The sequence below is a fragment of the Sturnira hondurensis genome, unplaced genomic scaffold (genome assembly GCF_014824575.4).
Source record: "Sturnira hondurensis isolate 20B ecotype Veracruz unplaced genomic scaffold, ASM1482457v3 Scaffold0009244, whole genome shotgun sequence".
NCBI classification, from domain to species: Eukaryota; Metazoa; Chordata; class Mammalia; order Chiroptera; family Phyllostomidae; genus Sturnira; species Sturnira hondurensis.
In genome coordinates, this window is record NW_028081875.1 from 4,612,330 (window position 1) to 4,638,506 (window position 26,177).

At 39.0% G+C, this 26,177-nt stretch overlaps 1 protein-coding gene across 1 annotated transcript in view; it reads right to left on the minus strand.

Annotated features, from left to right (window-relative positions):
* Positions 1-26,177, minus strand: part of CFAP61 (cilia and flagella associated protein 61) — a 354,812-nt gene that overhangs the window by 83,753 nt on the left and 244,882 nt on the right. The window contains exons 18-19 of the mRNA XM_037057020.1: positions 25,257-25,425; positions 14,072-14,246 (exon numbers count right to left, since the gene is read on the minus strand). Of these exons, the coding sequence (XP_036912915.1) occupies positions 14,072-14,246; positions 25,257-25,425 (344 nt within the window). The remainder of the gene's footprint in view (positions 1-14,071; positions 14,247-25,256; positions 25,426-26,177) is intronic.

A 26,177-nucleotide genomic window follows, 5' to 3' on the forward strand; every position in this document is an offset into this window, starting at 1 on the left:
TTTCCCAGGAAAAAGGCATTCCTGGGAAATGAGTATCTCCTGCCAGTGAGACAGGAGACCCAGAAGTCAGATAATCACTAGAGTAGGGAAAGCTGAGCCAATCAGGATGGGCCACCACAGGAGTACCAAAAGGACCTGCCTGGGCCTCTGACCTGGACTGGGTCACCACAGCTCACCCAATCTCAGAGATGCTTACTCTGATATTTTGCCTTTTAAATTTCCCCATTGTGTGGGAGATTATTCTTTCCATTATCTTTGTGCAGTTGTAAGTTCTTTGTACATCATTTTTTCTCTTTTACTTTATAAAGAATTTTTAGACTCATGTTTATCTCATGACTTCTATATATCGAGCACAAAGCAAAGCACTTTTATACACCATCCATTATTATTATTATTACTACTATTATCATCATCGTCAATAACAACATTTAGAGCTGTTAACAATAACATTGGTTTAACTTAGATGCACATAAATAATTTTTCATAGTTAATGGCAAAAAATATAAGCATGGAGATAATTTATAGAATAACCAAAATCTAGTAAACAAAGATTTTGCTTATTCATTTTTCATTTTGGGACAAATCAATCTAGGCATAGAAATATGATTCCTTCCATTTTTTGGAGTAATTTTACTAGAATGGATAGGGTATAACTAGCATTTTTGAAGACCCCATGTCAAGGACTCCCCATGACCTGTGGTTGTGCTTGGCCTGCGGTCCACTCTCCAGCTAGCTGAGTCCTCAGGAGGCCCTTGGTGGTCTCCGCTTTTCCTTCCCTACATTCGCCAGTCTACTCCCATTAATGTATCTGTGAGATGACTTCAAGTTCACCTTGCTCACTATGCTTTCCCTGGAGTCCTGCACAATGCCTAGCCTACAATGGGTGTGACAGATTGTTTCCTGACTGAATGCACAGATGAAATGTTTGCGGTCTATCAGATTGCTGATCATAAGTTAACTGGGCATACTTTTGCCCCTTATAAGCATATTTGCCTTTAGGTATTTACCACAGAATGACCTCGCTGTGGCTAGATTTTTCTACTACATATTTCTACTTGGTATTCACTGTTAAGTTGGCTGTACAAAAAATACCCAACCACAGGGTGGGTTGTATACCTGATATTTATAAGACAGAAACACATTCTCCTTCACAGTGTTAGGTCTGGTTATTGGTTTCAAGCCTAGTTCACAAAATCCTACATAATCCTAATTGTAATCCAAATCCTATGCACCAACAATGCAACAATCTCAAATAATACCTTTGCCATATCATTGGGGTTTAAACACAGGGAAACAAAAATATTTTATATGGAAGTTAGCAGTTATATAAATATCTTATTGTACCAGTTGTGTTATTTTTTAGCTAAATCAAGGAGGGAAGATAGGAAGAAAGAAAACAGAGAGAAAGAAAGTGGGTGGAGAGATAGAAAAACAGAGGAACTCAGAGGAATAAATTTTCCTCAATTGCTGGGTAAGAGCTAGAAGAAAGAATTTAAAAGTAAAAGAAAGTGGTTGTGGAGTCAGGGGTGATGGTAGGTGAAATGAGTGGTGTGAATAACAACAATAAGGGTTTTGTCTAAGGCAGACACTTAGTCTGAAAGTCATGTCCCACCCAGAGTGTATGAAATGGGGTGGTTGGGGTTCCATTGGTGCAGAATGCCCTGATGGCTACACAGAGGGGATTATGTGGGACGTTCCCTTTTCTTTTTTGAAGTCATGGTTTTTTTCCTGGAGAATTCTCCACCTTTATAGTATTAAGTATAGTATTATTTCCTGGAGTATTCTCCACCTTTATAGTATTAAGGTGATGAAATGGAAGCAAAGCATATTCTCCAGGTGGTTAAAATTAGGGCAGGTTATGAGGGACTCATTATGTACATTCATTTACAGCATACTTTTAATAAGTCAGACAACTTCCATTATCTAAAGATTAATGTAATCAATGTATTTCCACTACTTATATGCTGCTCATATAGTCACTACAAATATTTAGAAGGCGGTAACACAGGGACTTCCTTTACATAAGTAAAATATATATGTCAGATATATATACTTTTAAAGTTTTGAAGTTTTATGCATATATGGAAGAAGTAGAATTGGAAAGCTGAGGATTTCCCCTGGATGTGAGCTTTATGCTAAGAAAATCTGGTCTCTGTCTTCTTTGCAGTTCTGTTTATTTTACAGATAAGGAATGACAAGTTTTTGGCCCAGGCCAGGTAAGTCAGTTGGTTAGAGCATCACCCCAGTACACCAAGGTTGCAGGTTCAATCCCTGATCAGGACAAACAAAAGAATCAACCAATTAATGCATAATTAAGTGGAACAACAAATGGACATTTCTCACTCTCTAAAATCAATTTAAAAACTAAAAAAAGAAATGACCAGTTTTTGCACTTGATCTGATAAGTGACAGAGGTAAAATGGTGTGCTGCTGTACTTTGAGATGGCAAATGGTAGCTGATGATTAGAACAGTCTGGGCTAATTTTCAATAAAGGATAAGAGAATACAACCATAGCAGTTTTCATGGGAGGATGATCTTTGTTCCTCCTTTTAAGGAAAAAATTATGCACCACTAAGATTACAGATCTGAAACAGGAAGCAGAGGACAAGAAAAGTGCCAATAAAAAGACAACTGTGTGAAACCTCCTCAGATAAAAGTTGGCAAGAAGGAGCACTGGGTCATTCTCTCACTGCTAAGCTGCAGCAGACTTTGAGAAGAAATGAGCAAGGATGCTTCCAAGAAAAAAGAGGGGCTTTGGTGTCAACAGCTCAGCTGGGGAAAAAGAGAGGAAAAATAATGGTTCATATCACTACCTTAGATTGAAAAAGCACTAAAGCTTGCCATTTAAAATGCTAGCATAAAGGAAAAGGTGACTGTTTTGCTTTTTGATATACACTAGCAACTTTGATTGTGACTACCAAAAATAAGGCAATCACACTTTAACATTTCCATGATCATAATGAACCCAGATTTGGGAGATTCTTCAATATGTCTTAATTGAGGGGAAAATGCCAGTTTCAGCCTCTTGGGTCCTAGAAGAGGTAAATAATAGTTTCAGGAGCTCAACACTCACTAGTGTTTAAAGATAACATTGCTTTATAGAAATGAAATGCTAAATTAACCTCCCTATTAAGTTAAAAAATAAAATATAGTATTAATTTTTTGTCAGAGATTTGTAATAAAAGTAATTGAACCTTTAAAAGGTTATTTTCAGTAGATGCTGGAAAGGTATTTTTATTCTTTTAAAATGACTGCTTTAATTTTTACCACCTGGAGAATATGCTTTGCTTCCATTTCATCATCATGCTTAATACTCTAAAGGCAGAGGATTTTCCAAGAATAAAACCATGACTTGGAAGAAAGAAAAGGGAATGATTTCTTGATCTAGTAGTCTGGCCACGAATCACATCTCAAGAGTTTAAAAGTGAATTCAATATTTATGCATATAGATATTAATATAAATTTTTCTTCAGAGTTACTATATTTTTAAGGCCAGATAAAAGGCCTTTTTCTACTTCAAAAGGGACAGAGTGGTTATGTATGATCTCATTCATCCTCAGGACAGGGCTGTGAGATAAGTTTTATTAGATACTCTAGAAAGCACTGAGAGGTAAAGTGAACAGCATCAGGTCACACAGCAAGTATCAACAGATAGTTCAGCAGGACTCAGACCTGCCAAGTCTGATTCAGAACTGGTTCTTGCACTACTATACTATGTTTACAGATGAACATGTAACACATTCCTAAAATACATATATTTGGTATTTTATCTGTATAATTAACTCCAGCAAATAATTAGATAATGAACTAATTTTAAATAGTCATAGAATATTAATAAACGATGAAATAAACACTTTTCTTAAGAAAACATTTTCTTAAGAAAATATCATGTCCATGATACTATACATAGAAAATCCAGATGGAGGCGTAGGTGGAAACACTGTGCCTTCTCCCACAACCAAGTTTGAATACAACAAAGGTTTAGTAAACAAAGACACAGCCAAAGAACAGAAAATTGAATTATATGGAAGTCCAACAACAATGAACCGTTCAATCAGGACTGGTAAGAGGGGTGGAGCCAGCATCGAAGCATGGACGGGCAGGAAAGATCCCCCAATCCAGGCGTGCGCAGGCAGCTGGGGTAGCAGCTCGGACCCAGTGAGGGTGCGGGGCAGGCTGACTGTGGTCACAGACTCACGCCAGATAAACCAGCAGAGGAGTGAGCAGTGGGATGGACCGCAAGCAGCACCTGCAGCTGGAGGTGGCAGAGGGGACCGCCATTGCTTTCCTTTGACCCTGCCCCCACATACAGTGTCACAACCCAACCACTGAGTTGCCCCACCCTGGTGAACACGTAAGGCTCTGCTCCTCATATGTAACAGGCACAAACAGTCCAAAATATGGCTCAAGAAGAACTCAAAGCCCCAGAGCTGATAACTCTAAGCGAAAAAGAAATGGCCAATCACTCAAATGCACAGTTCAAAATACTGGTGATCAGGATACTCACAGAACTGGTTGCTTATAGTCACAAATTAGAGGAACATATGAAGGCTAAACTAACTGAAATGAAGGGAAATGCACAGGAAACCAATAGTGATGGAAAGGAAACTGGGACTCAAATCAATGGAGTGGACCAGAAGGAAGAATGAGACATCCAGCCAGAAAAGAATGAAGAAACAAGAATTCAAAAAAATGAGGAGAGGCTTAGGAACCTCCAGAACATCTTTAAATGTTCCAACATCCAAATTATAGGGGTACCAGAAGGGGTAGAGGAACAGCCACAAGTGGAAAACTTATTTGAACAAATAATAAAGGAGAACTTCCCCAGTCTGGCAAAGGAAATTGACTTCCAGGAAATCCAGGAAGCTCAGAGAGTCCCAAAGAAGTTGGACCCAAGAAGGAACACACCAAGGCACATCATCATTACATTAGCCAAGATTAAAATGAAGGAGAGAATTCTAGAAACAGCAAGAGATAAGGGGACAGTCACCTACAAAGGAGTTCCCATCAGACTTGTCAGCAGATTTCTCAAAAGAGACCTTACAGGCAAGAAGGGGCTGGAAAGAAGTATTCCAACTCATGAGATCCAAAGACCTACAGCCAAGATTGCTTTATGCAGCAAAACTTTCATTTAGAATGAAAGGACAGATAAAGTGCTTCTCAGATAAGATCAAATGCAAGGAGTTCATCATCACCAAGCCCTTATTATATGAAATGTTAAAGGGACTTATCTAAGAAAAAGAAGATAAAAATATGAACAGTGAAAGGACAGCAAAATCACAGTTATTAACAAGCAGACCTAAAACAAAAGCAAACCAAGAGGACAGCTAGATCAGGAGCGGAACCATAGAAATGAAGAACACATGGAGGGTTAGCAACAGGGGAGTGGGAGGAGAAGGGGGGAGAAGGTACAGAAAATAGCATAGACAGTAGGTAGAAAATAGATAGGAGGAGGGCAAGAATAGTAGGGGAAATATAGAATCTAAAGAACTTGAGACATGTGGTCATAAACTAAAGGGGGGGGGATGGTGGGGGAGGAGATGTGCAGGGTGGAGGGGAATGAAGGGGGAATAGAAAAACTGTAATGGTATAATCAATAAAGTATATTTTTTTTAAAAGAAAATTTTATAGACTCCACCAAAAAACTATTCGACCTAATAAATGAATTTGGCAAAACAGCGAGATACAAAGTCAGTATTCAGTAATCAAAGGCATTTTTGTATACCAACAATGAAACATCAGAAACAAAAATCAGGGAAAAAATCCCATTTGATATAGCAACAAGAAAAATAAAGTACCTAAGAATAAACCTGACCAAGGATGTAAAAGACCTGCACTCAGAAAACTACACATTATTGAAGGAAGAAATTAAGGAAGGCACAAACAAATGGAAGTAGGTACTATGTTCTTGGATTGGAAGAATTAACATCATTAAAATGTCCATACTACCCAAAGAAATTTACAGATTCAATGCAATACCTATTAAAGCACCAATGGCATATTTCACAGACACAGAACAAACATTCCAAAAATTTATATGGAACCATAAATTACCCCAAATAACTGCAGCAATTTTGAGAAAGAAGAGCAGAGTTGAAGGGGTCACAATACCTGATATCCAACTGTATTACAAGGCCACTGTAATGGAAACAGCCTCCTATTGGCATAAGAACACACATATGGACCAGTGGAACAGAACAGAGAGCCCAGAAATAAACCCAAGTCTTATGGTCAGTTAATTTTCAACAAAGGGGGCTGCAACATAAAATGGAGTAAAAATAGCCTCTTCAACAAATGTGTTGGGAGAGATGGACAGCTACATGCAAAATAATGAAACTCAAGCACCAATAATGAAACTCTGTATACCATACACAAACATAAATCCAAGGTGGATAAAAGACTTAAATATAAGTCACAACACCATTAAAGTCCTAGAGGAGAACATAAGCAGGAAAATCTCAGATATTCCACACAGCAATATTTTCACTGATATGCCCCTAGAGAAAGAAATATAAAGGAAAGAACAAACAAGTGGGATCTCATCAAAATGAAAAGCGAACCAACTGTAGGGGAAAACATATTTGCCAATGATACCTCAGAGAAGGGTTTAATCTCCAAAATATATAAAGAACTCACATGACTCCATTCTAAGAAGAGAAGCAACCCAATTAAAAAAATGGGCACAGAGGAGACTTCTGGCCAAGATAGAGGCATAGGTAGGCACACTGTGCCTCCTTGCACAACCAAAAGAACGACAAGAACAATTTAAAAACAAAAACCCACCAGAACGGATAGAAAATCAAACTGTATGAAAGTTTAACAACCAAGGAATTAAAGAAGAAACATTCATCCTGACTGGTAGGAGGGGTGAGACTGGCAGCCAGGCAAAGAAGATTTACGGCAAGGGAGTGATTGGCGGACTCAGTGAGGTGGTGGATTATGGAGTGGGACAGACAAGGCTGCAGCTGGTGGACTAAGCAAGGTGGCGGCTGGTGAAGTGGGCAGTTTCACATTTGCATGCAGATAAACCAGGAGGAACAAGGGGAGGGAAAGACAGACCATGTAACACAAGGCTCCAGCATGAAGAAATAAAACCTCAAACCACAGATTTAAAACACTGGTAGGGGTTGAGCCTGCAGTGAGAGAAACTCCTAGCCTCACAGGTGAGTTCATTGGAAAGACCCACAGGGTCTTAGAACGTACAAAAACCCACCCACCCGGGTATCAGCACCAGAAGAACCCAATTTGCTTGTGGGTAGTGGGGAAGTGACTGAAAATCATCAGAGAGTAGAGCAAGCACCATTGTTCCCTCTCAGACCCCTCCCCTGACATACAGCACCACAACACAGTGATGTGGGTTGCCCTGCCTTGGTGAACACCTAAGACTCTGCCCCTTACTATGTAACAGGTGCACCAGACAAAAAAAAAAAGGTCCAAATGAAAGAACGGATCAAAGCTCCAGAAAAAAATACTACAAAGTGATGAAGAGATAGCCAACCTATCAGATGCACAGTTCAAAATACTGGTAATCAGGATGCTCAGAGAATTGTTTGAATATGGTCACACATTAGATGAAAAAGTGAAGGTTATGCTAAGTGAAATAAAGGAAAATGTACAGGTAGCCAACAATGATGGGAAGGAAACTGGGACTCAAATCAATGGTATGCACCAAAAAGAAGAAAGAAACATTCAGCCAGAAAAGAATGAAGAAACAAGAATTCAACAAAATGAGGAGAGATTTAGGAACCTCCAGGACATCTTTAAATGTTCCAATATCTGAATCACAGGGGTACCAGAAGGAGAAAAGGAAGAGCAACAAATAGAAAACTTATTTGCACAAACAATGAAGGAGAACTTCCTCAGTCTGGTAAAGGAAATAGACTTCCAGGAAGTCCAGGAAGCTCAGAGAGTCCCAAAGAAGTTGGACCCAAGAAGGGGCACACTAAGGCACATCACAATGGCATTAGCCAACATTAAAGATAAGGAGAAAATCTTAAAAGCAGTAAGAGAAAAGGAGACACTTACCTACAAAGAAGTGCCCATAAAACTGACAGCTGATTTCTCAAAAGAGACCTTGCAGGCAAGAAGAGGCTGGAAAGAAGTATTCCAAGTCATGAAAGGCAATGACCTACATCCAAGATTGCTCTCTCCAGCAAGGCTTTCATTTAGAATGGAAGGACAGATAAAGTGCTTCTCAGACAAGATCAAGTTAAAGAGGTTCATCATCACCAAGCCCTTATTATTTGAAATGTTAAAGGGATTTATATAAGAAAAAGAAGACAAAAATATGTACAGTAAAATGACAGCAAACCCACAGTTACTAGCAACCACACCTGAAACAAAAACAAAAACAAACTAAGCAAACAATTAGAACAGGAACAGAATCACAGAAATGAAGATCACATGGAGGGTTATCAGCAGGGGAGTGGAAGGGGGAAAGAGGGAGAAAAGGTAGAGAGAAGAAGTAGAATAAACAGTAGGTAGAAAATAAGGAGAGGTTAAGAATAGTATAGGAAATGTAGGAGCCAAAGAACTTATATGTATGATCCACGGACATGAACTAAGGGGCGGGGGATGTGGGTGGGTGTGAAGGGGTATGCAGAGTGGAGGGGAACAAAGGAGGGAAATGGGACAACTATAATAGCATAATCAACAAAATATATTTAAAAATGAGCAAAGAAATGTATTGAATAGACAGTTCTCCGAGGAGGACATACAGAGGGCCCAGAGACTTATGAAGAGATTCTCAATATCACTAGGTATCAAAGAGATGCAAATTAAAACCACAATGAGACAACACTGCACACCATTGAGAATGGCCATCATAAACAAAGCAACAAACAACAAATGTTGGAGAGGGTGAGAAGAAAAGGGGATCCTAGTGCACTGTTGGTGGGATTGCAGACTGGGGCAACCACTATGGAAAACAGTATGGAATTTTCTAAGAAAACTAAAAATGAACGTGCCTTTTGATCCAGCAATTCCACTATTAGGAGTATATCCTAAGAACCCTGAAACACCAATTCAAAAGAACCTATGCACCCCGATGTTCATAGCAGCACAATTCATGATAGCCAAGAGTTGGAAGCAACCTAGGTGCCCATCAGTAAATGAATGGATCCAAGAACTATGATACATTTACACAATGGAATTCTATGCTGCAGAAAGGAAGACGGAACTCCTAACCTTTGTGACATCATGGATGGAATTGGAGAGCATTATGCTGAGTGAAATAAGCCAGGCAGTGAAAGACAAATATCATATGATTTCACCTTTAACAGGAACCTAATCAACAAAACAAACAAGAAAAATATAACCAAAGACACTGAAATTGAGAACAGGCTGACAGTGACTGGAGAGGAGAGGGGAGGAGATCATAGGGGAAAAGGGTGAAGGGTTTGCAGGAAATAAATAACACATGGACAATAACAATGGAGGGTTGAAACAGGGGAAGGAGGTGGGGAGAGGAGGGGGGAAAAGGCAGACAACTGTACTTGACCAACAATAAAAAGTGTAAAAAAAAGAAAATATCGTGTCCAGAAATGGACAAGTGCATACTCTTTTGATTTTTTGTAAATCAAACTGTAAGATTTCTATGATCCAAACCTGAACTGTCCCATTTTGCTCTACCAAATAAAAAGGGAAGAGACTCTTATTAGGTATAACATAATAAAGGCTTTATTTGGTTATTCATGCACTGCAATTTTAATGTTATACTTTTCCTACAAACATGCTTTTAATAAGGCAGTAAACTGTATTTAGCTACAGATGAAAATAATTGATCCATTTTGGGCCATTAGAGCAGTTTCTTTGTAACTTGACTTTTCATTTTCATGGAAAGTACAGAGGTAATAGCAGATGAATTTCAATTAGTTTCAATTAATGACATAAGCTGTTTTTAATGTATTAGATTGCTGAGTTTTATCTGAATCCCCTCAAGCCCTCCTACCCTGCCCACTCCAGAGCCAAACCCTGCAGGTTTGCTTTTGTTTGCACTTGAAAGCAGCATTTGAGCCCATGATGGTCAGTTATTCCGCCAGATAGAGGAACAATGCTACATCTGTAAACCTATCCAGCTCTAGAGTCCAGAAAACCATTTCCTTCACACTATGCTAATTCCATCACAGAACCACTATTTCTCCTGCAGAAGCAGAGGAAAGAGTGATAAAACAGTGGCTGTGAGGAGAGTGGTGATGTTTTGAGGTGTTATCTGTGTAGTTTGGACAGACAGAAATTCAGAGGACAGCAGCCTCTTCCTATTGACCATCCATTGTTTCTGCTCCCCAGTATTCACCTACACTTCTAGAACAATCTCTCCACTGTCCTCCACAAACAAGCCTTTCCCCTCAAGTCCCTGTACTTGAGGGGATTTGAAGGCAAAATTAGGCCTGGCATTTTCCGGGATTTTGGGTGTGATTCCTGGGTGGATATCTCATCACAGCTAATGACAGAGGAGATTTTTTTTCTCCTCTATCTCATTATGAGAAGGGCCTTGTCCTCAGCAGACTCCCACCAACCCAACCCTGAACTCTTGAGAAGAGAAAATTATCCCTGAGGAGGCAAAAGCCAACTCTCATGATACATGTCCACATTCTTCCTGGTGTTAAGGTGACATGAAGAAGAGGCAGGAACTGACAGGTGGAGGGGTGGCAGCGACTACAGGAATTCAGCCCTGCTTCTTATTTGTCATAATGTGCTAGACTTCCAATTTCTAGTTTCAAATACCATCATCTCATGATTGACTTGGAAAGAGCTAGAAGGGGCTATGCCAATCCTTTCCTGTATGTAGTGCAACTCTCTCTCCAACTGGATAGTGTGGTTTTCTTTAATTCATTCTTATTAGATTGCTTTCTCTACTGGATAGATGCTACAAATGAAAGGTTCATCTTCCAAAAGTGCTGTTTTGTGCACTGCTTATCTGCTTATCTCCCTTCATTAGTGCTCCAACCCCTAAAACATAGCCAGTTACATCTGTGCTTGGCTAGACCTTGAGATTCTCTACTTGTTTCTCCACTTTCATCTCCCTCTGTTGCCCTTCAAGGATTTACCCTGTCCAAGTTGTTGGGCCACTGTCTTTTGGACACAAATCAAACTTCCCCACTTCTCTCTCTTTGCTTATCCTGTCTTTCTTTAAGGCTGAGCTCAAATCCTCTTTTCTTGGGAAGCCTTCTGCAAACTTCACAGTCTCTAGGGCTCTCATTAAGGTCAGATGCTTCTTTACAACCAAACTGGCACTTAATGTGCATGAGTCCCCATCCTTTGTAGAGACTGTGTCCTGGGCTGTGGTACCACCAGGACAGCAGAGGCTGAGATTTTCATTCTGGGGAGCCTTTAGTGTGTGGCAACAACTCTGTCATACGTAGTAGTCATAATAGTAACGCTAATAACAGCCTGTATTATTGAACTCTCACTATGTGTGAGACACTGTCCTGAGTTGGACATGTTGTATCTTCTTTACCTCATTTATCTCACAACTTATATGAGGAAGATATTACCCAGAATTGAACTACTTAAATTCAAGTCTGAATATGACTTTAATTATGGAAAAACTACACGGAGGAAGAGCTCCCTTAAGGCAGGAACTTAAAATTCTTCCTTCTAATTTTTCTTACATGAGAAGCACTTTGAAGAGGGCCACTGCACAGAGTTGAATTAACTTGGCCAGGTCAGGTATCTGAGATGCCTCCCAGACCCTGGGCCCAGCATCTAAGCATTAGGAGCACCTACTTCTGAGGTGCTCTGGCATGTCATAAAACACTAGAGCTGAGGAAAGTAGTCAATATTTAAGACCAAAAAATTAATGTTCACATCCTTCCCATCTGGGCTGTTTGATGGACAAAAGCAGGCACCCAGAGGGGTTTTATTCAGTGGCCAATTAGAGAAATACTTAAATCTTTCAGAAGTATTTCCCACTAAGTAAGAACCAGAGTATCACCATCTGTGACAATTAGTTAAATCACCAGAATAGTACTGATGGTCTTTGCCCATCTGAGAACCAAGAGCATGAAAAAGAAAAAGTCTGAAGGAGAGCATAGTGCTTCTTGCTTTGGAATTCCTAAATTCTCTGCCATATACAATCAACCTTAAGAAATTGCATTGCCCCTTTCTTAGCCCCTTCCCTTGTTTAAATGTTCCTTATTATAAACATCCAAAAAGCCAATAGTCTGAAGTTAAAACCCTGCATTATAACAGGATTAAGCATATGAGGTCTGTCCATAAGGTATCCAGCCACGTAATGTAAAAAAATAGAAACTTTACTGAAGAAGATACAAGGTACAAGAAACATTGTACATAGGACAATGACACCTCAGTCCCCTTCAAAGTAGGCACCTTGGGATCTCAGTTTTCTCAGTTGCCATCAGCTGCCCCATCATATTTTCCTGAATCTCATAGACAGTCTGAAATCTCTTCCTCTTCAAAGTGATTTTTAGTTTTGAGAAAAGACAGCAGGGTGCCAAATCTGGCCTGTAGTGGGGCTGAGTCACCTGGGCAATTTGATGTTTCACCAAAAAACCCTGCACAAGATATATACATGAGTGGGCATGTTGCCCTGATGAGGCTGCCAATCACCAGTTGCCCATAGCTGCGGCCTTCTGAACCATCAAATAGTTTCCAAGGAGGAATGTTCAAGCTTAATGCAAAATTTGATGCAGATTTGTTGCTCTACTCACTCACTCATTTTGAATGTGACAGCCACACAGCACATATATACTCACTCAACATTGTCTACCACACCCACTAATTAGTACAGTGAAGTCATCATTGTTCACACATGTGCATAGTAGCCCTCTCTCCTTGGCTACCAGGTTACATGGATGTCATGCAAACCATTCTCATCAAATTGACAATGGCTGGACTTTTTTCCAGACAGACCTCATAGTTGTAAGGCATGCTTTTGTGTATTCAAAGAGTTTAAGGTTGTCAGGGACTTTGATATCTGGACTTGATGAAATGGCAGTGCTTTGTCACAAATTGTGTGGATAACGGCAGACTTCTCTACAAACTCTGGCTCATCACCTATTTTTTGTAAATAAAGTTTTTTGGAATATAGCCATGCCCATTCACTGACATCTTTGCTGCTTTCTTGCTACAGTGGCAGAGCTGAGTCATTGAGACAGAGACCATATGGCCTGCAATGTCTAAAATATTTACAATATGGCCCTTATAATAAAAGTTTGCTCATCTCAGATTAGAGAATTCCCTAAGTCTATGTAGATCATGGGGCAATGATTAAAGAATGACTAAACTGTTGCCCTGGCTGCATGGCTCAGTAGGTTGGAGCATCATTCCATGCACCGAAGGGTTTTGGGTTTGATTCCTAGACTGGGTTACAGGTTCAGGTGAACCCAACCAAGGCATTGGCTCTACTGGCACTTTAGGTAAAATAAAAGGGTTACACTCTCTTCTCCAGAACTGGACTGCCAGGTTTCAATTGAGGACAAATAGGTAGCCAGGCCATGTTCTGGTTGTTTTATTAGTTAAACAATTTTAATTTAATCCAAGCAATAGAGAGGACGAAGCTTGAACAAACACTCATGAGTGGCAGGAGCATTTGCAGAAATGTTTTATGCTCTCATTTTGATTCAAAAAGTGGCATGTAACCTGATTGAATATGTGTGTTTGTGGGAAGGATTGTGCAACAACACCAAGAAAGAGCACAATGGATTGTGAAACAAAGAAAAGAGCCCTCCAGACACAGACCTTTCTTTTTTTTTCCCTAGATCTTTTCAGCTTCACAAAAGGAAACATATTTTCTATATAATTACTAAACATGTTTGCTTATTAAATTATCCTTTAATTAGTTAATGATTTTAGCTATGCTTTGCTCTTTGGATATTCATTTTGTATGATAAAATAATTATAGATAATTAAACTATCTCAAGCTTTTTTCTTTCTTGCTGGGTATCCAAAAATGACAAGTTGTAAATTAATCTGGAAAACTAAGCATGACAGAGGAATTATTTGGTTGAAATTAATTAGACACTAATTATATACTAGAATTAGATGAATGAGATTTTCATAAAAATAAAACACTATTCTGAGAAGATGAGCAGTAACCAACATTCTTACCTTCTATGATGATGGAGTTGTTTCTAATCCAAGTCAGGGCCTTCAAGCAGTCTTCTTCATCATTGAGAATAAAATGATTACAAGGAACTTTACCAGTGTATCTCCGCTTACTGCTATTTGGAATCTCTCTGTTTGTCAGGTGTTGACTAATATCAGCTCCTGTAGGACATGGAACCTGAGGTATGTTACAGACACATGCTTATTTCAGTGGTAACAGGTGAAGTGCTGACATAGTCATACATACATGCATACATACATACATGCATACATATATAATAAAATACAAAGTGATGTCTAGTTTAGGCATGCCCTTTTTTGTTCCCAGATGCAATTGTTTTACTTTTTCCCTTGTTTTTATTGTTGTTCAAATAGTTTTTTGCCTTTTACCCCCAGCCCTCCCCATCACTCCAGCCCTCCCCACCACCCCAGCCCTCCCCACCTTCTTCCTGTTTCCACTTCCTCTTGTTATTGTCCATGTGTCCTTTATACTTGTCCCTGAAAACCCTTCACCCTTTTCTCCCATTATCCCCTCCCCTATCCCCTCTGGTCACTGTCAGTCTGTTCTCAATTTCAGTGTCTTTGGTTATATTTTGCTTGCTTATTTTGTTGACTAGGTTCCTGTTAAAGGTGAGATCATATGGTATTCACCACCTGGTTTATTTCACTTAGCATAAGGCTCTCCAATTCCATCCATGCTGTCACAAAGGGTAGGAGCTCCTTCTTTCTGCTGCATAGAATTCCATTGTGTATATGTATCATAGTTCTTGGATCCGTTCATTTACTGATGGGCACCTAGGTTGCCTCCAATCTTGGCTATTGTAAATTGTGCTGCTATGAACATTGGGGTGCATAGGTTCTTTTGGATTGGTGTTTCAGGGTTCTTAGGATATACTCCTAATAGTGGAATTGCTGGATCAAAAGGCACGTTCATTTTTAGTTTTCTTAGAAAATTCCATACTGTTTTCCATAGTGGTTGCCCCAGTCTGCAATCCCACCAACAGTGCACTAGGATCCCATTTTCTTCTCACCCTCTCCAACATTTGTTGTTTGTTGCTTTGTTTATGATGGCCATTCTCAATGGTGTGCAGTGTTGTCTCATTGTGGTTTTAATTTGCATCTCTTTGATACCTAGTGATATTGAGAATCTCTTCATAAGTCTCTGGGCCCTCTGTATGTCCTCCTTGGAGAAGCAGACACAATTGTTTGCATTGAAACAAACAAACAAGTAGGATGACCACTTAAAACTACTTCTCAGGAGTTGCTTATTATATGATGCTGTGTAACAAATTACTGCATTTTACCACATATTATTCACTCCCATGTATAATGCATGCCCATGGTTTTGTGCTCATTGTTCACAGGATTATTACACTCATGGTATGTAACCATTATACCCATGTATAGTGTGCATACTTATTTTTCTCTAAAAAATGTGGGCAAAAATATGCATTTCACATGGCAAATACAGTATTCTAAAAGTCAGTGGTACAAAACAAGCTTACACATTCTGAAGGTCAGTAATTCAGGAAGGGCAAAGTAGGGGACAATTTATCTTTGTTTAATAATGTCAGAGACCTCAGTAAGAGTATGTGAAGGCTGGAGGTGACTTGAAGGTTAGGGGCTGGAATTATTTGGAGATAAACCATTTCAGTTCTTTTTCTTCCTTCTGAAAAACATGCTGGGTATTAAAAAATGACAAAAAGTTGTCACTATATGTCTACTAGTGGATGTTGCCTGGGGGCTGGGATTTTAGGCTAGAATACCCACACATGGCCTTTGCATGTGGTTTGGGCTTCCTTACAACATGGTGGCTGAGTTCCCAGGTAGGTGTCCTAAGAGAAAACCAGTCCTGAGAGCTTTGTGTTCTTGTCTAACCTCATGTTGGAATCCAAGTGGTGACTCTTCCACCATATTATATTCATGGAGGTGGTCATAGAGGCCTGCCCAGGGCAAGAGGAGGGTACCCAAAATCTACCTCTTCACACAGGGGCAGCAAAGCTGTGAAAGAACACATGGAATCTGAGTGGTGTGCCCATTTGTGGTAAAAACAATTTGCACATTATAGAAGCAATTATATCAGGGTTTGAAATCCAAGTACATATGAAGTTTTGGCAGAAAAGAGAATAAGGAAAGTGGACTACTATTTACTTATAAAAATTATAGGATATAGTTTCCTTCGGGGTTTGAAATCCAAGTACATATGAAGTTTTGGCAGAAAAGAGATAAGAAAAGTGGACTAATATTTACTTATAAAAATTATAGGATATAATTTCCTTCACTTTGTTAGAGAGGTATTCTCTATCTCAATTTTCTCTCTTTCATCTCCATCTCCATTTCTCTCAATACAGAGCCCTTCCAGTATAACTTCTATTCTTACTCTTGACACAGAGTGGAAACAGACACTATAAGGAAAGCAAGAGTAAAAACACAATAAAGGATGATGCTGACACTTGTCCTCCCTCAGTGTCAAGGACACTGTGGCAAATGGAAGGGCTTTTGCCATGATCAGAGAATTTGGCCATGACTCAACTCCATCTAGTTGTTGTCAGACTGGAGTACAGATTCAGTGTGGCCAGATCTGGTTTCTCAAAAGATGCTACTTTTTTTAGTGAACCCTTTGATTATTTTTCTATTATTTCAGTTCAAATTAAAATCAAGCAACAAATACCACATGTAATAGTACAGTTGTGTGAGCTTGACTAGTGGTCATCACTTTTACCACTCTGTTTTTTATTTGGTGGCCAGGTGGAGAGTGTGTGGAAGATAATGAGGCCAGCACCTGGAGTTAAAGGTAACTCCAGGCCACTGATGGAAGACCTGAGCCAGCCGTTTTACCTTCTCTGTACAAGGTCTCAGGGCTGTGAGACAGGGATGGTTCTCAGCTATGACGGGCAAAAAGTTCACTTGAGTTGAGATGAATATATGTGCAGAGGAAGATCTTTTTCTCCTGACAAATGCCTTGTTATACTCGGTAGATGGGAATGCTAGCTGGTGCTTGCACAAATGAGACTTTACTAAACCCCAGATGACATTTAGAAAAGTTTTAGATTATGTTCTTCGTCAATAGAAATGGTAAGGCCATGATACAGTTTTGTGATGTATTTAATTCCATTCAAACTGGATTAAATATTTTTAAAAAATCAATTTTAAAAGGCAATGTCCCTTCTCCACGAAGAAGCTGCAGTAACATTTTATTTAATAAAAAATAAAGCCCAATCCAATAAGTAATGGTCATTTACTACACCTGAAATTGTGGAGTAAAATTCTCTTACTGGCAACATAATTTGTTCAGCCATATCACACTAAGATACTGTATTCATAGTTATTATAAAAACAGTCCACTGAGGACTTCTGTGAATGGTTTAAGTGCACAATATTGAATACTGTGTTTTGGAGGTTTGAAAATTCACCAGAACCACAATAAGCACTGTAGTATAAAAGAAAATGAAATTTGGGTAACATTATACCAGTTTAGTAAGTCATGCTTTAATGAATTAGGAAAAGTCCTTGGCAGAAAATGGCAGGACTAAAGAACAAACTGAGAGATATTCAAGTTACACAACTTCCAATGCTTTGTGTTTCAAATAATGGATGTATAGATTAAGTAACAAGGACAAGAAGGAAAAATGAAAATTAGCTTATTACAATCCTGAAATGTAATTGCATTTTTATATCCCATGTAATTCTGGTGTGCACTCAAATATGTGGCATATTTGTATACTTCTAAACTATAAAGAATTTGAGAAATTAAAGGAAAATTAATGGGATATATATATATATATATATATATATATAGAGAGAGAGAGAGAGAGAGAGAGAGAGAGTTTTTAATATTTATCCAGTGGCATTTTCACAGAACAGGTAAAACTGAAGCTAGGGTTTTAAATCCAAAGGTCAATTAATCTGTCTGCATAGGATTTATCAGAACTCAATAAATAAAAAAGGATGTATGAAAAATTTCATATTATGTTATCAAAGTAAGGAAAAAATAAAGATTAAAAGGAGAGCACGGGGATATTTAATAAAAAGGTACCATTAATGCTGTTATCAAAACTAGAGAATTTTCTGCCATTAAACTGCCACTAACTTGTGATTGAAGAGTAGCAGACAACTCTTCAATTACCCCATCAGATAATTCTGGATTAAACATTGCCAGCATCACTGGCTATTGAGAGCCTTTTGGCCACCTCTTACCTCTTAGCAAGCTAGTAACTTACAGATGACAGGAACTACTGGTGGCCTACTTAATAACCTGTTTCCATTTCTTGCTTAGTAACAGATTCCTGGGAAATATGCCTGGCTGAAAAAAACTACATTTTCCAATTCATGTTCAAAAGGAGTCCTTGGGTGGGGCAATATGAAGTCATTTTGCTCTAGTCCTTCCTTCCTTCCTGCTTCTTGCAAATGGAATGGCTGGAGCCACAGCAGCTACTTTAAGATGTCAAGGACGGAAGCTACATATATTAAAAATGGAATCACAAAATATGGAAGGGCCTGGTTTTCTGATGATACCAGGGACCTGAGTTATTTTTTGCCAGATATTTATAATGAGAAAAAGAAATAAACTTATTTTTGACTAATAAATGAATTTGGCAAAACAGTGGGATACAAAGTCAATATCCAGAAATCAAAGGCATCTTTGTACACAAACAATGAAACATTAGAAGCAGAAACCAGGAAAAAAAATCCCATTTGATATAGCAACAAGAAAAATAAAATACCTAGGAATACACCTAACCAAGGAGGTAAAAGACCTATACTCAGAAAACTACACAACACTGAAGAAAGAAATCAAGGAAGACACAAACAAATGGAAACATATACTGTGTTCTCCCTGTATTTCTTATAGAACCAAAATTTTATCAGAATGTAAGTAGCTGGAAATTTTTCTCTTTTATTTTCCCTGGAATTTGATCAACTGGATGATATGGTTTTCAGGTATGTAAACTTTTCTTCTAGCTTATCTTTGTTGTCTCTATTCTATTTGCTTGAGTATCTTCTCCGGAAAGACCAATGGTCCATATGTTGCTTCCATTCAATTCTATCTTTGCATTTCTTGCACCACACGTTGCCCTTTTCCTTTGGCCCGGGGCCTCTACCTCTAGGACAACTTTCTGCCTTGTCTTCAGCATGACTAACATTGTACTGCAACAGTCCTGCCTCTCGATTTAACTCACCAACTCCATTTTCATCTAATCCTGAGGATAATTCAACTCAGTTTCTATTCTCTGATTACTTCAGCTCCCATTTCAGAGCCTGGGTGATTAAAATGTGTGTGTGTGTGTGTGTAAATTCAGCATTTTGGAATGTTGTTAAAAGTCTATTCTTTCTCTGATTTTTTCATATGTTACCTCTTATTCTGTGTTATTATTTTTGTTTCAGTTGTATCTTGCTGTGTAATAAAGTCATGCCAAAATTTAGTGGTTTAAACACCACCATTTTATTTATTATTATTTTATTATGGTTCAATTACAGTTGTCCTCATTTACCCCCCACCACTTCCCCCCACCCCAGAAACCCCCATCTCTGTTCCCTGCTTCCACCCCACCTTCGTTTTGTCCATGTGTCCTTCAGAGTTGTTCCTGAAAACCTTTCTCTCCTTCTCCCCATTATCCCTCCCACCTTCCCTCTGGATACTGTCAGATTGCTCTTAATTTCAGTGTCTCTGGTTAATTTTGCTTGCTTGTTTGTTTCATTGATTAGGTTCCAGTTAAAGATGAGATCATAGAGTATTTTTTCCTCACTGCCTGGCTTATTTCATTTAGCATAATGCTCTCCAGTTCCACCCATGCTATTGCAAAGGGTAGGAGCTCCTTCTTTCTTTCTGCTGTGTAGTATTCCATTGTGTAAGTGTACCATTTGATCCATTTATTCACTTATGGGCACTTAGGTTGCTTCCAACACTTGGCAAATGTAAATTGTGTTGCTGTGAACATTGGGGTACACAGGTTCTTTTCAATTGGTATTTCAGGGTTCTTAGAATATAATCCTAGCAGTGGAATTGCTGGATCAAAAGGCAGTTCCATTTTTAGTTTTCTGGTGAAATTCCATACTGCTTTCCACAGTGGTTGCACCAGTCTGCATTCCCACCAATAGTTTACTAGGATTCCCTTTTCTCCACATACTCTCCAACACTTGTGTGTTGCTTTGTTTATGATGGCCATTCTGACTTGTGTGAAGTGGTATCTCACAGTGGTTTTAATTTGCATCTCTGATGGCTAGTGATGCTGAGCATCTTTTCATGTGTCTCTGCGCCCTCTGCATGTCCTTCTTGGAGAAGTGTCTGTTCAAGTCCTTAGCCAATTTTCTCATTGGGTTGTCTGTCTTCTTGGAGTGGAGTTGTGTGAGTTTTTTATATATTTTGGAGATCAAACCCTGTCCGAGGTATCATTGACAAATATGTTTCCCATATAGTTATTTCCTTTTCATTTTGATGCTGTTTTCTTTAGCCATGCAGAAGCTTTTTAATTTGATGAGGTCCCATTTGTTTATTCTTTCCTTTATGTTGATTGCTCTAGGGGACATATCAGTGAAAACATTGCTGTGTTTAATATCTGAGATTTTCCTTATGTTCTCCTCTAGGACTTTAATGGTGTCGTGACTTATATTTAAGTCTTTTATCCACCTTGAATTTATGTTTGTGTATGGTGTAAGTTGGTGGCCAAGTTTTTTTTTTTCTGCACGTAGCTGTCCAGTTCTCCCAACACCATTTGTTGAAGAGGCTATTTTTGCTCCATTTTATGCTTCTGCCCCCTTTGTCAAATATTAATTGACCATAGAAATGTGGGTTTATTTCTGGGCTCTCTATTCTGTTCCATTGGCCCATACGTGTGTTCTTATGCCAGTACCAGGCTGTTTTGATTACAGCAGCTTTTTAATACAGTTGGATATCAGGTATTGTGACCCCTCCTACTTTATTCTTATTTTTCAAACTTGCTGCTGCTATTTGGGGTCATTTATGGTTCCATATAAATTTTTGAAATGTTTATTCTATATCTGTGAAACACACAATTGGTGCTTTAATAGGTATTGCATTGAATCTAGAAATTTCTTTGGGTAGTATGGACATTTTGATGATGCTAATTCTTCCAATCCATGAACATAGTACTTGCTTCCATTTGTTTGTGTCTCCCTTGATTTCTTCCTTCAATGTTGCACAGTTTTCTCAGTGCAGGTCTTTTACATCTTTGGTTAGGTTTATTCCTAGGTACTTTATTTTTCTTGTTGCTATATCAAATGGGATTTTTTTCCTGATTTTTGTTTCTGATGTTTCATTGTTGGTATAAAAAAAGGCCTTTGATTTCTAGATACTGACTTTGTATCTCGCTGTTTTGCCAAATTCATTTATTAGGTCAAATAGTTTTTTGGTGGAGTCTATAGGACTTACCATGTACACTATCATGTCATCTGTAAACAATGATAGTTTTGCTCCCTCTTTTCCAATTTATTTTATTTCTTTTTCTTGCCTAATTGCTGTAGCTAGGACTTCCAATACTATGTTGAATAGGAGTGCCAAAAGTGGACATCCTTGTCTTGTTCCTGATCTTAGTGGGAAAGTTTTTAGTTTTTGCCCATTGAATATGATGTTGGCTGTAGGTCTCTCATATATGGCCTTTATTAGGTTGAGGTACGATCCTTGTACTCTCCTTTTGCTGAGTGTTTTTCGCATAAATAAGTGCTGTACCTTATCGAATATTTTTTCACATGTATTGCTATGGTCATGTGATTTTTGTCTTTTGCTTTATGTGATGTATTACATTTATTTATTTGCAAATATTATACTATCCTTGTATCCCCAGGATGAATCCCACTTCATCATTGTGTATGATCTTTTTAATGTATTGCTGGGTGTGGTTTGCCAGTATTTTAACCACCACCATTTTATTACTCCTCATGATTTTTTGCATCAGAAATTTGGGTAGGGTTTGGCTGGGCAACTCTTTTATTTCATGTGTTATTGACAGAGATCACTTGATGACATTCAGCTGGTGGTGGCCCAAGATGGCTTCACTCACATATCTGGTGCCTAGGCAGGCATGGCAGAAAGGCTGGAATCAGCTGGAACTATCCACTGGAGAACCAATGTATGGCATCTCCAGCATGGCAATCATAGGTTATCTGAACTTCCTATGTGACACATCAGGGTTCCAGGAGCAATAGTTCACACAAACAAGGAGATAATGTATGACCCTTGACTGGGCCTCAGAAGTTATGGGCCTCAGAAGTTATGTCACAACACTACTGATCAAAGTGGTCACAAGCTTGCCCAGATTCAAAGAGGAGGAAACACCACTTCCTAGATGGGAAAAGCCAAAGAATTTTCAGCTTTGTTTTAAAATGCCACTTTTCTTTGACCTCTTGCTGTTATTTTGCACTTTTATCATCCTCACATGCAGTGAAGTCTCTTCGTGTTCAGTGCTGTTGAGTGACGGGGAGCGCCTTTCTCATTTCTTACAGGGAAGACAAAGTGGTGTGCACAACTCTCTTTTCTACCTGTTTATAGAAGGCTCTCTCCTGGGGCTGCACCATTCTGGACGCCACACTCTTATTTACCCCATCTAAGATGTAATCAGCCTCTGTGGAGACCACATCATATTGCTGACCCACATCAAGCTCACCATAAGGAACATCCTGGCTCACTCCCAGGCCTGGTTGGGTGTTCTTACCCCACCTGCTGGCTTCTAATGAGTATCACCCTTTTGAGAGTCCCTACCATGGTCTTCTCATGATCAGTACCAGTCTTACTTGACTTTGAGTTGACAAATTTTTATTCTCCCTGTTTTTGAGATAACCCAAATCCATGCAAGGGACAGGCATTTCTCCCTTTCTGCACGATTCTCCATGAGCTATGGAGAGTGGCCTCAGTTGTAAGCTGTTTCTGAGTGATTTCTGAGGCCAGCATGTGCTCACCAATAAAAATAGTTGAATTGATAGGCAAGGTGGGAAGGGGAATCAGGGTACTGAATCTGGAGCTAGATATCTTCATCTTCCAAAATGTGAGAAGTTGATAAAGAAAAAAAACTTCTATAAATGCATTATTTGGAGTTCAGGAGTAAAAGTATTGAAGAACTAACAACAGAAATACTTCAAACTGGGTGCCCTTGGCTTAGAAGTAGAGAGTAGCCCTTCTCACATGCAACCCTGCAGCACAATTTGTTTTGTCTTGTGCATGGACTATCTGATAAAAACATAAAGTGATATGCATTTAGATATCAAAAATATTTAATATTTTAGAGTGATACATGCCATTTAAAGGTCTGATTAGAGGTTAAGGTTGGTAACTATATTTTATAACAGGTTATCTTCTTGCTTTGAGGTTCTGCTTTATTTTCATCATAGTTACTTGTGTTTGTTTTGTAAGTTACAAGATTGGGGCAAAAACCATGAGAAAGTTGGAGAAGAAAATAGGAAAAGAAGTAAGAACTGGAACCCTCCAGCCCTGAAGTGAATTCAGCTGCTTCTTTTTTTTTTTTTGGTATCACTCTCTGCGTACCTTTAATTTTTATGTACTTCTAGAAAAATTAAATTGGAAGTCCTTTATCACTTCTTCATTTCATTTTTCCTGTTGTTAAAAGGGCAAGAGATTAATGTGCCACAGACTAAAGCTGCAGGGGCAGCTGGACACACATGGACAGATGCCTGAGTCTTTCACTCATATTTTCTGAAGTCCATGGTCACAGGCAGCAGCTGGAAATCAGTGGAGCAGGTGAAGGAGCAGAAGCTAAAGGGGTGCATGGTGTTTTCTTCTGCCTAATACTTAAAAAGAGGAATACTTAAGTATCAAAATAAGATATTCCTTGAGTTTATTTTTTATCCTTTAACTAGAAAAAAAGAAGAGAAAAAAATTACTCACAGGGTGATCCAAACCTTGATACTCAGAATATGGCTTAGTCACTAGCAGCATCTGCTTTACTTGAGAGATTGTTAGAATTGCAGTGTCTCAGCCACCCCTGCCCCCTTTCTGCTCAGACTCTGTATTTTAATGAGATACACAAGGGAGATGTGTGCACATGATAGTTTGAGAAATTCTGCTCTAAGGTATAGATGAGAGATTCTAGGTCAAGAAAGTTCAAGTCAGTTGTTCTTCACCTTGACTTAGAATCATCTGGGAGCTTTAAAAAATACTGATAATTGAGTCCTCACCCTATAATAACTAAAACAGAGCTTCTGTGGGTGGGGTCTAGGTATGGATATATTTTAAAAGTGCCCCAGGTGATGATCTCAATGTGTCCTCAAGGCCCAGAACAGCAAGTAATGATGTTTGGAGTTGCTTAACCATCTGTTCCCCACCATGTGCTGCCTCCTCCTGGCTTGGCCATGAAAGGGCAACCTGCATGTGTGCATACTCATGTGCATGCACACACACCTTTTGAATCCAGGACCATTCACGAGATGGCCTAACTAAGGAAGAACCAGATAAAATAGGACAGTGCCTGGGGTAGGGATGAATTATTTCATATTCCTCAAGAACAAACCCACCACAGGGAGGCCCATCCAGGTTTCTGGGAGAAATGTGATGAAATGACCACATCTTTGAGTTACAAAGTAAATCTCTTTCAGTTAAAGAGATGTCATATTTTGTTGGCCACATGAAATGCTAATGTATAATGCAAAGTGAGAATATTAAAATTTGCTTCCCTAAAACATTAAACAATTTCAGTTATCCAGCAATGCTTTCCTCAAATATGTTTTGAGAATTTAATAAAAATGGACAGCGTGGTCACTGGGTAATCAATCTGTCACATTTCCTAGTTTTATAACTGAGAGACAAAATAAAACAAGCGTTGACAAAAGGTGTGCATGTTTGAAATACTTTTGCATGAGACCATCACCACTGCCAAATGTTAGCCTCTTCAGGCATAAATTAATTTCTCACAAATGCATCTGAGTTGTGTCTGGATTCAGTTCTGGTGAACAGCAAGTGTTAGACTGTTGGACAACAGCTTAAAGAATGACATTTCTCTGACTTGCTGTGATTTTTATCCTTGAGCAGAATGCTTTTCTTGGAATGGGTTTCCATGAGGGTTTTGGACACAATTCTGGTCGTGTGCATGATCTTTGCAGGACACTTTTATGAATACAGAGTGGCAGCTGCCAGGCGAGAAGGCATGCTCTTTACCCAGAGAGTGTGTGCCCGATAAACACATTAACTATTATTCACCCCAAAGGCCATGCGTAGCCTCACCTGGTACTGCTGCCCGGTGCAGAGGATGAGGTGGTCATAGAGCACGATTTCTTTTTGGGAAACCACAACATGCTTGGCTGCTCGGTCTATGGCAGTCATTCTACCAACCACCACATTGACCCAAGAGCACAGTGACATCAATGCATGATCTTTATCATTAAAACAGTGGCTGCAGAGAGAGAAGCTCCATCAGTGACATTTGAGCAGCTGACAGCAGGCACTAATTAGACATCTGGTGAGCTGGTTCAAATCCCCCAGTGGGCTGAGTCTGTGCTCTTGCTGTGAATTTACCAGCACCAAAGCTACATACTAGGAGATTTTTCGTCATGAGACAGTCACAAATTGACATCATCCCATTATAGTTAAATGGCCAGTACACAACAGGGTGTGTGTGTGTTGTATGAATCATATATATATATATATATATATATATATATATATATATATACATCCTTTCTTCTGTTTCTGTTTCATGGGGAGTATAAATTTACTTTAGCTGTTGACTTGTCCTATTGACCGTGAAAGTGACATTGCTCAGGATTCCTGAAGGTAGGTTCAAAGTTCTGAATATTGACAACCTTTCCTGTTTGCTAACACTTTTCAATAAGTGACTCATTCTTAGAAGGAGTGTATGGATTTGTGCCAAAACAACAGAATACATTTTATTTAGAGAAGATGTCAATTAGGGGATTATGTTCAAAACAACTACAGTCCCTGGAGACTTTTGAGATTCACTCTACAGGGCAAAGGTGATTTATGGGGTACTGATACTTTTGCAAACAGCAGGTCCAGGTCAGATGTGTTTTCTTGTCTCAGTTCCGTTGAGTTTGAGCATTCTATTATAATGTGAGAAAAGTGTGTTTCTTGTTGGCGTTGGGGTTCGTTAGAGTTTCGTGAGGGTTGTTTTCAGAACTTCCTGAA